The 12438-nt window shown below is 40.2% G+C and overlaps 1 protein-coding gene across 2 annotated transcripts in view; it reads right to left on the bottom strand.

The window, feature by feature from the left end:
* LOC117366031 (mucin-17-like) overlaps positions 1-12438 on the bottom strand; it is a 164668-nt gene that overhangs the window by 72317 nt on the left and 79913 nt on the right. For both annotated transcript variants that reach the window (XM_033957063.1, XM_033957062.1), the window contains exon 5: positions 7918-8085. In XM_033957063.1, coding sequence (XP_033812954.1) covers positions 7918-8085 — 168 coding nt within the window. The remainder of the gene's footprint in view (positions 1-7917; positions 8086-12438) is intronic.

Below are 12438 nucleotides of genomic sequence, written 5' to 3'. Positions count from 1 at the left end.
GAGAGAGAGAGGAGAGGGAGAAAACTTTGGACTAGGTGAAACACTGGCAGCGAGGCTGGAGATTTCAGCACCTTGTATCTCCAGTGCCCTGGGCCAGAGCCTCATCTGGCCCAATGGCTGAGCCGCCTGGTCCTGTTTACTACAAGGGAAGCCAAGAGAAGGCATCAAAATACAAGATTTAGAAAATGCGACTGTTTTGCTCTGCAGAAAAATGAAGATTGCTGCTGGTTTGCATGCTTATATCGGGTGGAAAGGCATCTGCGCATAGACAGTGCAACACTACTAAAAGCTTCAGAAAACGTTAGAACACCATGTCAAGCTCCATCAGATGGCATTACCCATATGTGGTAAGAGCTGTCTTGCTGTATGTACATATACTTTTTTTTTTTTTTTTTTTTGGGGGGGGGTCGGTTTAGTTACGCCCCTCAAAAAAATATATACATATTAATTCATATCTAGCAGCTTTGGGCAAAGCCCCTACCCCAAGCTACCAGTCTAATCCACACTGCATAGGATTACAAGATCTTTTTTTTTTTTTAAATATCTTTATTCGTTTTTACATTATGCAAACAAGTGTACAATAATTCAAGTCATACTATACATTCTTCACTTGAAACTCTACATTCATTTTATACCATAAACTATCTCCCCTCTCTCCCTTTCCATATATTACCCCTCATAATGTCATAAAACCCACCCATCCCTCCTCCCCCCTACATATATTTAATGGGGATAAATATAATTATTTATTTATTATAATACTCAATTAATGGTCTCCACACCTCTTTAAATTTCTTATAATAACCTCTCTTGATTGCCAATGTTTTTTCCATTTCATACACCTGACAAACCGAACTCCACCAGAAACAATAATTCAATCCTCTATAGTCTTTCCAGTTATGTGTTATATGTTGGATGGCAACTCCTGTTAAAATCATTAACAGTTTGTTATTATTTGATGAAATTTGACTTTTGGCCCTCATAGACATTCCAAACAAAACTGTGTCATATGATAGGGCCACAGGATTCTCTAACATACAATTTATTTGACCCCAGATCAATTTCCAAAAATTATTAATAAAAGGACAATAAAATAATAAATGATCTAGAGTTCCAGCCTCAAGATGACAATGCCAACATCTATTAGACTTAGAGCAATCCAATTTTTGTAAGCGAACAGGGGTCCAGAGTGCTCTATGCAACAGGAAAAACCATGTTTGCCTCATAGACGCAGACATTGTACATCTTATCCTCCAAGACCAAATACGTGGCCATTGAGATGCATTAATTTGATGCTTAATCTCAATGCTCCAAATATCTCTAAGTACAGTCCTTGGTTTTTTATTTAAATATCCAGATAATGTTTTATACCACTGTGCGGCCTGGTGACCCATAAAATCTGCCTGGAAGCATAAGAATTCTAGAGTAAAATGAGTATTTAAAGACTTCCATTCAGGGAACCCTGCCTGAATAGCCTGCTTCAATTGCAACCACTTATAACTTTGTTTTTTATTAAGTCCAAATTTATGTTGCAATTGTGAAAACTCCAGCAGCTTACCATCATTAATAACATCATCTAAAGTACGTATTCCTGCTTCAATCCAATCCTTCCAGACAATCATAAAACCGCCTATTTGTATCTTGGAGTTCAGCCATATATTTTGACAAGTAGATTTTTGAATAGTAATAGGAGTTAAGTTGTTTACATACTTTAATGTTGTCCATGTGTCCATTAATATCCTATTGGTTTTCCTTATTCTAGGCATTTTAATGCTAAGCAGATGACGAAGCCTGATAGGAGACATGAGCTGCCACTCCAACCATAACCAATCTGGAAGCTTCTCCATGAGTTCTGGGAGGACCCAATACATACCTTGGCGCAATATATAGGATTGATGAAACCTATAAAAATTTGGAAAATTTACCCCTCCCTCCTCAATTGGTTTTTGTAAAGTCACTAGAGCAATTCTTACAGCTTTACCCAGCCAAATAAATTTACTAAGAATATTATTTAACTTTTTGTAAAAAGACCCCTGAAAAAAAACTGGTATCATTCCCATTTGATAACAAACCACAGGCAATATCATCATTTTGACAGTTTGAACTCTTCCCCACCAAGATAAATGTAAAGGATTCCATTGCTCACATAACTCTGTTACTTTTTGCAATAAACTTTTTTCATTCATTATAATTGTCTCATCAAGCGTGTTTTTTATCCATATACCTAAGTATTTTATTCCTTCTTCTTTCCAAATAAAAGGTAATGAGTCAAATAATCCTTTTGTGCAATGCACATTTAAAGGAAGAACTTCTGATTTAGTCCAATTTATTTTATATCCTGAAAACTTTCCAAATCTTTCAATCAAAACCAATAAATTTGGAATGGTTGTTTCCGGATTCCTCAAATGAAGTAATATATCATCCGCATATGCAGAAACTTTATATTCTTTATCTTTATGCGGTATACCCTGTATCTCCTCCTCTTGTTGAATAGCTAATAATAAGGGTTCAAGCACTATATCAAAAAGTAAAGGAGACAAAGGACATCCCTGTCTAACTCCCCTTTGCAATTTAAAACAATCAGAAAAATTATTATTGATATATAATCTAGCAACAGGAGAGCTATACAGAGTTTTAATCATTTGTATAAATCCCGAACCAATACCAAACCACTCCATGGCCTGATACATAAATGTCCATTCCACACGATCAAAAGCTTTCTCTGCATCTAGAGACACAGAAAAAGCCGGATCTCCAATTTCTTTTGTTAAATATAACATTTGCAATGCCAATCTGGTGTTATTAGAAGAGTGTCTCTGAGCAACAAACCCTGTTTGATGCATACCAACTATGTGAGGAAGAGCTTTTGCCAAACGTGTAGCCAAAAGTTTGGCTAATAATTTACCATCTACATTTATCAATGAAATAGGCCTGTAATTTGAAACCAACATGGGATCTTTATTTGGCTTCGGCAAAACAATAGTTAATGATTCTGCCATAGTGCCTGATATACAACCTTTCTTTAGTTGATTCTGATATAAATTTAATAAATGAGGTAAAAGAGTATTTTGAAATGCTTTATAAAACTCTACCGTAAAACCATCACCACCTGGAGCGGTCCCTACTCTAAGAGATTTCAATGCTGTTTGTAATTCTTGTAAAGATATTGGATTTTCCAAACTTCTTTTTATATGATCAGGAATCTTCGGACCTTCAATATTATTTAAAAACACTATACCATCTTTTTCTTTATTTAAATAAGACTCAGAAGAATACAGGTTTTTATAATAATTTAAAAACTGTTTTAAAATAGGACCAATCTGAAAATGAGTTTCACCTTTTTCATCTTTTATTGCATTCAATTTCATCTTTCTTTTTTTCACTTTAAGATAATTAGCCAATAATCTTCCCGCCTTATTTGAACTACCATAATACAAAGCTTGCTGACACATAATATTTTTTTTAGCCAAATTAGAAGAAATCTCATTATATTTATATTTTGCTTTTAATAAAGTTTGCAACGTAGAATTCTCCCACTTATTAATCAATTTTAATTCTAAATCTTTTATTTCGTGTTCCAGTTCCGTAAATTGCTTATTTAATTGTTTTTTAGAATAAGCTGAAAATGATATAATTTGCCCTCTCATCGTTGCTTTAAAAGCATCCCATATTATTTCTGTAGATATTTCCTCTGTAATATTATTTTGAAAATATTCATCCATTTTTAATTGAAATTCTTCACAAAATTTTGGATATGCAAGCAATGCATTATTAAATCTCCATACAGGCCTACCATTATCCGGGTCATTAAAATTTAAAGAAATCCACACTCCTCCATGATCTGATAAAATTATTGGTTCTATAGAGGCTTGTGTAACATCTTGTATTAGCCCATCAGAAACAAGAATATAATCAATTCTAGAAAAAGATTTATGAACATGTGAATAAAACGAAAAATCTCGATCATTAAAATGAAGAATTCTCCATATATCTTTTAAATTGCAAGAATTTATAAAATTATCCAACCCTAAAGATTTTAAAATTTTACTAGGTTTTTTATCCAATAAAGGGTCCACAACAGCATTAAAATCTCCTGCTACTATCAAATTATTAGCAGCCAGTGGTAAAATTATTGGTTGTAGAGTTTTAAAATATTCAATTTGATTCGAATTAGGTACGTACACATTAAATAGCGCCACAGTATTATTGCCCATATTCATGTTCACATGCACCCATCTTCCTAATTTATCTGCTTTCACCATATTAAATCCTGCTGAACATTTTTTATTTATTAAAATTGCTACCCCAGCTTTTTTCCCCACCGCCGGTGCAAAAAAGCAATCTCTCACCCAATTACCAATTAGCTTTTTGATTCATCTCCATTAAGGTGAGTCTCCTGTATGAAATAGACATCCGCATTTTGTTTTTTTAAATATAGCAATACTTTTTTCCTTTTTATCGGGTGGTTGAGACCATTAACATTTATTGAAAAAATTTTTAAAGTCATTATATCAAATCAAAACAATAATCAATAATATTCTTCACATCAATATTATAACCTCTTTTCCCCTTTTTAAAATTATTATTAGAACCCATCCCCTCCCCTATACCCCTTCCCATATTCTTAATCCCCTCCCCCTCCCATCCCTCCCTTAAATTACTTGCCAACTTTGAAACGCACACCTTGACTAGGCAATAGATAAACTCCCCACAAGCTATATTTATAATTTTAAAACCATTAGCCAGATCATTATCATATTAAAATGAATATCATTTTATCACACAAGACTTTTTTATCAAGGATTACCTCTTTTTTTTTTTTTTTTTCCTTTCCTTTCCCCCATCTCTCATGAACCCTCCCTTCTCTACTCACTCATTTCCATTAAGATATTATTGAAATACATAAATAATCACACCAAATTTTAAAATTACATTCATCCAAACCACATCCATCTTTCATGTCAGATTACATCACATTCCCTCAAGTTAAATATCACTTTTAAATATTATTAAATATATAATGGAAATCTTTTTTCCTAACTTTTCCTATTCAAAAAGTCAATAAATTCCCCAAAACAACAATTTTTATCCCTTTAACATAACCCTCCTAACATTCCATACCCATTTCCACACTAGCATATTTGCTACCCTTTTAATTTCCACTCCATTCACAACATTCTCTTATATCATATGCTTTATATTATAACATCCAAACTTTCCTACATCCTTCGCTTTTACCAAAACTTCTAATTAATTTTTTTTTTTTTTTTTTTTAATCTCCTCGTATATCCACCATTATTTATATTAAGTTCAGACCAATTTTTATCCCAAACAACAATATTATGACTCTTGTTGCATTAATAGATTTGCAATTTTAAAACTATAGTCCATACATAACAACAAATTTCCTTTTCTTGTAATAAGATGCTATATGTCTCATAAAGTCTCATTTCAAATCTCCTCTTGCTTGCAGATCCATATCAAATTCTATCCTCTCACACTACTGTTTATACATTCTCAGTCTCATCTTTTGATCCACCTTAAATCTCCTTTCCAATTGTTTTGCATAAAGATTTACAATGACCACAATTTCAAACTTGTGGTGCCAATCATAGATCCTTCACATTCTACATATACAAACCCTGTTCCTTTTTTTTTTTTTTTTTTTTTTTGACCATTGTAGCTCTGTCATTTTTATTTTAAGGTCAGGTCAACTATATACCAGAACCATCTTCAAAAAATCCTCTGCTGCATTTAGAGAATTTCCATTACAATGTCTTATTCCATATATCACAGCTGACTTCCCCTTTTATGCAAATGAAAATTGTAAGGCTTACAAAGTCACAGTCTAACTCTCATCTTGCTTGCAGATCCATTCTATTTAATGTCCTCTTGCTTGTAGTTTATATCTTCTCAATACTATTTAGAACTTATTTCCTTCAATCTGTTTTGCACAATCCTCTATCGTTTCTCAGTCTGTCTGTCCAAACAGCAAGTCAGTACAATCCATCTTATTAACCTCTGTCCTTTAAAAGGTCTGTAATATTGCATCTCTTATACTCTTGCAGGCTACATTCCATTTGCCTCATGACAAGATAGAATGTGGAATGTATTTGAAATCCAACTGCAGCCATGCCTTCAGAATCCTATTAACTCTTTTTTTTTCTTTTTTCTTCCTTTAACATAGAAATTTCCAAACAAAAATAAACATTTCAACCAAGAACACAAATACTTCCATCCAAGTCTCTATTAAGTAGCCATTGGTGATTCACACTGCTCCAAAAACTCCTTAAGTTTATCTGCAGTATCAAAATTCAAAGTTTTATTTTTATAAGTGACCCGCATAGTTGCCGGGTATATGAGCCCATATCTAGCTCCCAGACTTCTCAGCTGTGGTCTCAGGTCTAATAGCTGCTTTCTCTTTTGTGCCGTTGCTCTGGCAAAGTCAGGCACTATGTAAATCTTTGAATCCTGACACTTTAAGTTTTTATTATCTTTAGCCAATTTAATTATTTCAGCTACCTGTTGATATCTAAGTAGCTTAAAGATCAGTGGACGTGGTCCTTTTTGGCTGTTTGACAATCTCGTTGGGACCCTGTGTGCACGTTCTATTTCCAATGGAAACTTGTTTTGCATCGGGAGCACCTTGGGCAAAAAATTAATCAAAAATCCAATCGGATCCGACTTTTCAATTCCCTCCGGGACCCCAAGCACCCTTAAATTGCTCCTTCGTTCCCTATTGGACAAATCTTCCAGCTCCCTTTTCAGTGCTTCAATTTCCTTACTGTGTTCCATGTGCTTTATACTTTCCTCCTCACACTTTTCCACTCTTTTCTCAATTTGATCCACTTTCAATTCCATTGCTTGCAGTTTATTTGATAAACATACCACCTCTTCTTTCACTTCTTTTATATTTTTAGCGCATTCCAATACTATTTCCTTTACCGCCTGTATTTCCTTCATTATGTCTTTATTTTCTACATCCTCCGGCGGCAACGGAACTGACATCGGTGAAGCCGTATCAAGTTTCGATCGCTTCCCGCTTCCTGAGCTGCTCCCCGCCGCCAAATTTTTGTTTTGCTTTCCCGAAGCCATTATCCACCTCTACCTCACTTTTCAGAGTGAAATTTGAATTTTTTCTGGCTATGATCTCTGTCAAATAGCTTGTCTTCACAGAGCAACTCCACTACCCAGCCATTTAGTTCCGCTCCAAAGCCACGCCCCAGGATTACAAGATCTACCATGTACTGGAGACTGAGAAATACCAACTAGCTAGAAACTGCACAGGATGGTTAGAGGGTTTTCAGAAGTCAATTGTTCTCAGTCTCCATCTGCTGGTAACCCAAGCAGATGGATCGCTCTGGAGGGACGATAAAGAATAGAGAGATATATCTTTGCTCAGATATGGTTACTATACATTGAAAATGATTTCCAATGTGTAGGATGTGTATATTAGAGGAACACAGAAAAACAAAGCAGACAAAGAACATATGGCATATCCATGTCATCTATCATCATTTCCTCTCCCTTAGAGATCTTATGTACTTGTCTCAAGCTTTTTTTCAGAAAGATTTTGCCCTCATCACCTTCACCAGGAGGCTGTTCCACAAATTCATCACCCTTTCCATGAAGAACCATTTTCTCAGGTTACTTATGAATTTGTTCCCTTTCACCTTCATCCTATGCCCCCTATCAATTAAACTCCCCTCCAGTGCACTTATGTCACATAAGTATTTAAACTTCTCTATCATATCCCCTCTCTCCTTTCTTCCGAAGTTATATATTGAGATCATTAAGTCTACCCCATACACTTTAGAGGCAGTGACCACTTTTGGGAATGCTAGCTTTAGGGGAGATGGTATCACTTATGAACACACACACACAAAAAAAGCAGCCTAGCAAAGAAACCAAACTTACATTTCAAACTGGTGACTGTAGAGCTGGGTGGGCACAGAGAGGACTCTGTCGTAGATGGTGGTGACAGCTCTCAAGTCTCCCTGCTCCTTCTCCCAGGCCACGTACATCTGCCACAGCTTATCTGAGCGGAAGTCCATGCCTGCTGCAGCCACGGCGGACTCAAAGACACTGTCAGAGTTGAAACACATGAGAAGCCCTGTAATGTTCATTTTAATTGTACTTACCGTAACAGTTGTTATCCAGGGACAGCAGGCAGCTATTCTCACTAGTGGGTGACGTCATCCGATGGAGCCCCGATGCGGACGTCTCACAAGCATACTTGCTTGTAGAAACTTTTAGAAGTTTCGAGTTGCCCACACCGTGCATGCGCGAGTGCCTTCCCGCCCAGTGCACCGAGCGCGTCTCCTCAGTTCAGATAGCTAGCAGAGAAGCCAACCCAGGGGAGGTGGGTGGGACATGAGAATAGCTGCCTGCTGTCCCTGGATAACAACTGTTACGGTAAGTAACATTGCTTTATCCCAGGACAAGCAGGCAGGTATTCTCACTAGTGGGTGACCTCCAAGCTAACCACAATGGGATGGAGAGAGAGTTGGCAACTTAGGAGAATAAATTCTGTAAAACAGTTTGGCCAAACTGTCCATTCCGTCTGGAAAAAGTATCCAGACAATAATAAGAAGTGAAGCTATGAACCGAGGACCAAGTGGCAGCTTTACAAATTTCCTCAATCGGTGTCGATCTGAGGAAAGCTACAGATGCTGCCATAGCTCTGACCTTATGGGCTGTGACTTTACTGGGAAGGGATAATCCAGCCTGGGCATAGCAGAAAGAGATACAAGCTGCCATCCAGTTGGAGATGGTACGCTTAGAGAATGACACGGGGAAAAAATCTGTCCCTGTAACCGCCCTGTCCCCGGCCCACCATCCTCTGCACCGCCCCGTCACCGCCATTCCCTTCACCGCCCCGTCACCATCACCACCATCCCTTTCACCGCCCCGTCACCGCCATCCCTTTCACCGCCCCGTCACCGCCACTGCCATCCCATTCACCGCCTCGTCACCGTCCCCGCAGCATCCATATAAGCCTTAGTACTGTAATATTTAGCTTATTCCTTTCTTATAAATCAAAGTTCCTGCTGCTGAACTAGATAAAGAGATGTTCAGCTGGCAGGGCTTTGTTTATAAATTTTTATCAACACAACTAATATACTATTTTATCCTAAAGCAAAAAATAAATAAATAAATATAATTTTTTTTCTATCTTTGTTGTCTGGTTTCTGCTTTCCACGTCTTCTCATTCAATTCAATTCCTTCCATCCACTGTGTGGCTTCTCTCTGCGTTTTCCATTTGCTGTTACTGTGCTGTCCCTTCACCCTCCCCCAATTGGTCTAGCACCCATCTTCTTCCCTCCGCTCCCCCATAGTCTGGCATCTGTCTTCTTCCCACTCTGTCTTCCACATTTCCCTTCAGGGTCTGTTCCTCTCTACCCTCTTTCAATGTCTGTTCTATTCCTTTCTACCACTATTCTTCCCTCCCTCCTTTACCATCTGTTCCTTTCTACCACCCTTCAGCTCCTCTCGCGTGGCCTATCTATCTACCTCCCTCTCTCTTATTTTCATGGCATGTTACAATGTAATTTGTGCAAGCTGCTGGAGCCTGCGAGCTCTGTCCCTGTCCCATTCCCACAAACCATCTCGCTTCTGTGTTCCTATTTTCCCCATTTCTAATATCTCTCCTATGTATCTGCCATTGCCCCCTCCCCCCTGTGTCCATATACCATCCCCATGGCATGTTCCCTTTATGTCTCTGTCCCTATGCCCCATGCACATAATTTCCCCTCTTTCTGTTACCTTCCTCTGTCCAGATTTTCCCTATCTTCCTCTTCCATACCAGCGTGTCTTCTTTTCAACCCCATCTAGCTTCTTTCCTTCTTTCTCCCCCCCCCCTACTTCCGGCATCTGGCTCACCTGCCTGTCTTCCCCTTTCTTTCCTGCTGTGGGTTTCTTTCTTTCCCTCTTCATCCCCTTGGCCCATAATTTTTTTTCCTTTCACTCCCTCCTTCCTAGTATGAGCCAGGAACAAACGCGATTGCAGAGTCTAGCAGCCCCCACCTATCCGATCGCAGCGTTTAGCCAGCTCCCTCTCTCCAACTCACCTTACATTCTGAGTTTGCCGGCTTCCTTTTTCCCTGAGCCGCATGTGTTTTAAAAGACGCTCACGCGAGGCTGCGCGAGTCCATCAAGCTTCTCCTCTCCTGCAACTTCCTGTTTCCGGTTGCATCAGAGGAGAAGCTTGATGGACTCGCGCAGCCGCCCGTGCACGGCTTTTTGAACGCGTGCGGCTCAGGAAAATGGAAGCCGGCAAACTCAGAATTTAAGGTGAGATGGTGGGAGGGAGCTGGCTAAACGCTACGGGCGGGCGGTGGCTGCGGGGACCGCGCGATCCTTAATGCCTCACTGCGGAGACAAGACCATTCACCGCTCCACGGGCGGTGAATGGCCTTGTCCCCGTCCCCGCAGCGACTGTTATTTTTCATTCCCCGTTTTGGCGGGTTACCCGTGGTTAAACGCGGCTAGCCGCGGGTAACCGCCACCGTGTCATTCTCTAGGTACACTTAGAGATAGGACGTCCCAGCTTGTTCGGATCAAAGGAGATGAAAAGTTGAGGAGCAGTTCTGTGAGGCTTGGTGCGTTCCAGGTAGAAAGCCAAAGCACGTTTACAGTCCAGAGTATGAAGAGCCGACTCTCCAGGATGAGAATGAGGCTTTGGAAAAAACACTGGAAGAACAATGGATTGATTGAGATGAAACTCTGAGACAACTTTAGGCAGGAATTTCGGATGAGTGCAAAGAACCACCTTGTCATGATGGAACACTGTAAAAAGTGGATCCGCAACCAATGCTTGAAGCTCACTAACTCGACGAGCTGACGTGAGGCCAATGAGAAACACCACTTTCCAAGTGAGAAACTTCAGATGAGCCTTGTTAAGAGGTTCAAATGGAGATTTCATAAGCTGAGAAAGAACAACATTGAGGTCCCAAACCACTGGAGGCGGTTTGAGTGGAGGATTGACATGGAAAGTCCTTTCATGAATCTGGAAACCACAGGATGAGCAGAAAGAGGTTTCCCTTGAAGCGGCTGATGGAAAGCAGTAATTGCACTCAGATGGACCCGTATCGATGTAGACTTGAGGCCGGAATGAGAGGTGCAAAAGATAGTCCAAAACAGAGGACAAGGAGGCATGTTGAGGCTCCTTATGATGGGAAAAACACCAAGTAGAAAATCTAGTCCATTTTTGGGAATAGCATTGCCTAGAAGCAGGCTTCCGTGAAGCTTCCAAAACATCCCGCACAGCTTGAGAAAACTAAAGGGGCGTTACGTTGAGAGGAACCAAGCTGTCAGGTGTAGAGACTGCAGGTTGGGATGAAGCAGAGATCCCTGATGCTGTGTAAGCAGACATGGAAACATTGGTAGAAGGAAGGGCTCCCTGCTGCAGAGTTGAAGCAGCAGGGAGTACCACGGTTGTCTGGGCCACCAAGGAGCAATCAGAATCATGGTGGCATGGTCGGACTTGAGCTTGACTAGAGTCTTTTGAATGAGAGGAAACGCATACAGAAAGAGATTCCTCCAGTCCAGAAGAAAAACATCTGCCTCGAGGCGATGAGGAGTGTAGATCCTGGAGCAGAACTGAGGCAGTTTGAAGTTGTGGGGGGCTGCAAAAAGGTCTATCTGAGGCGTTCCCCACAGAGAGAAGATGTGATGAAGGGGCGTGGAATGGAGAGTCTATTCAAGAGGCTGTAGAAGACGACTCAAGTTGTCTGCCAAGGCATTGTCTGCCCCCTGAATGTAGACAGCTTTGAGGAAGGTGTTGTGACGAATTGCCCAATCCCAAACTTTCAGAGCTTCCTGACAGAGGGAGGCAGATCCCATGCCTCCCTGTTTGTTGACATAATACATCGCGACTTGATTGTCCGTGCGAATGAGAACTACCATGTCGTGAAGCAGATGCTGAAAAGCATTGAGAGCCTTGAAAATCGCCCTGAGTTCCAGGAGATTGATGTGGCACAGGCGGTCCACACTCGTCCAATAGCCCTGAGTACGAAGACCATCCAGATGAGCCCCCCAAGCATAGGTCGAGGAGTTGGTCGTGCGAACCTTCTGATGGTGAGGCGTGTAAAACAGCAAACCTCTGGAGAGATTGGAAGAGAGCATCCACCAGCAAAGAGACTGTTTCAGAGCAGGAGTGACTTGAATGTGTCGAGTCAGAAGGTAGGAGACCTGCAACCATTGAGACGCCAGGGTCCACTGAGGAATCCGCAGGTGAAGTCTGGCAAAAGGAGTCACGTGTACTGTGGAGGCCATGTGACCCAGAAGAATCATCATGTGTCTCGCCGAGATGGACGGGCGAGAGGACACTGAATGACAAAGACGAAGAAGAGTATCCAGGCGTTGTGGAGGCAGGAACGCTCTGAGTTGAATGGTATCCAGAACTCCTCCTATGAAGGGAAGAGTCTGGGAAGGTTG

This window comes from Geotrypetes seraphini, chromosome 8 (genome assembly GCF_902459505.1).
Source record: "Geotrypetes seraphini chromosome 8, aGeoSer1.1, whole genome shotgun sequence".
Lineage (NCBI taxonomy): Eukaryota > Metazoa > Chordata > Amphibia > Gymnophiona > Dermophiidae > Geotrypetes > Geotrypetes seraphini.
Note: the sequence above shows the minus strand (reverse complement) of the source record. Positions and strands in the feature narration are given on the sequence as shown.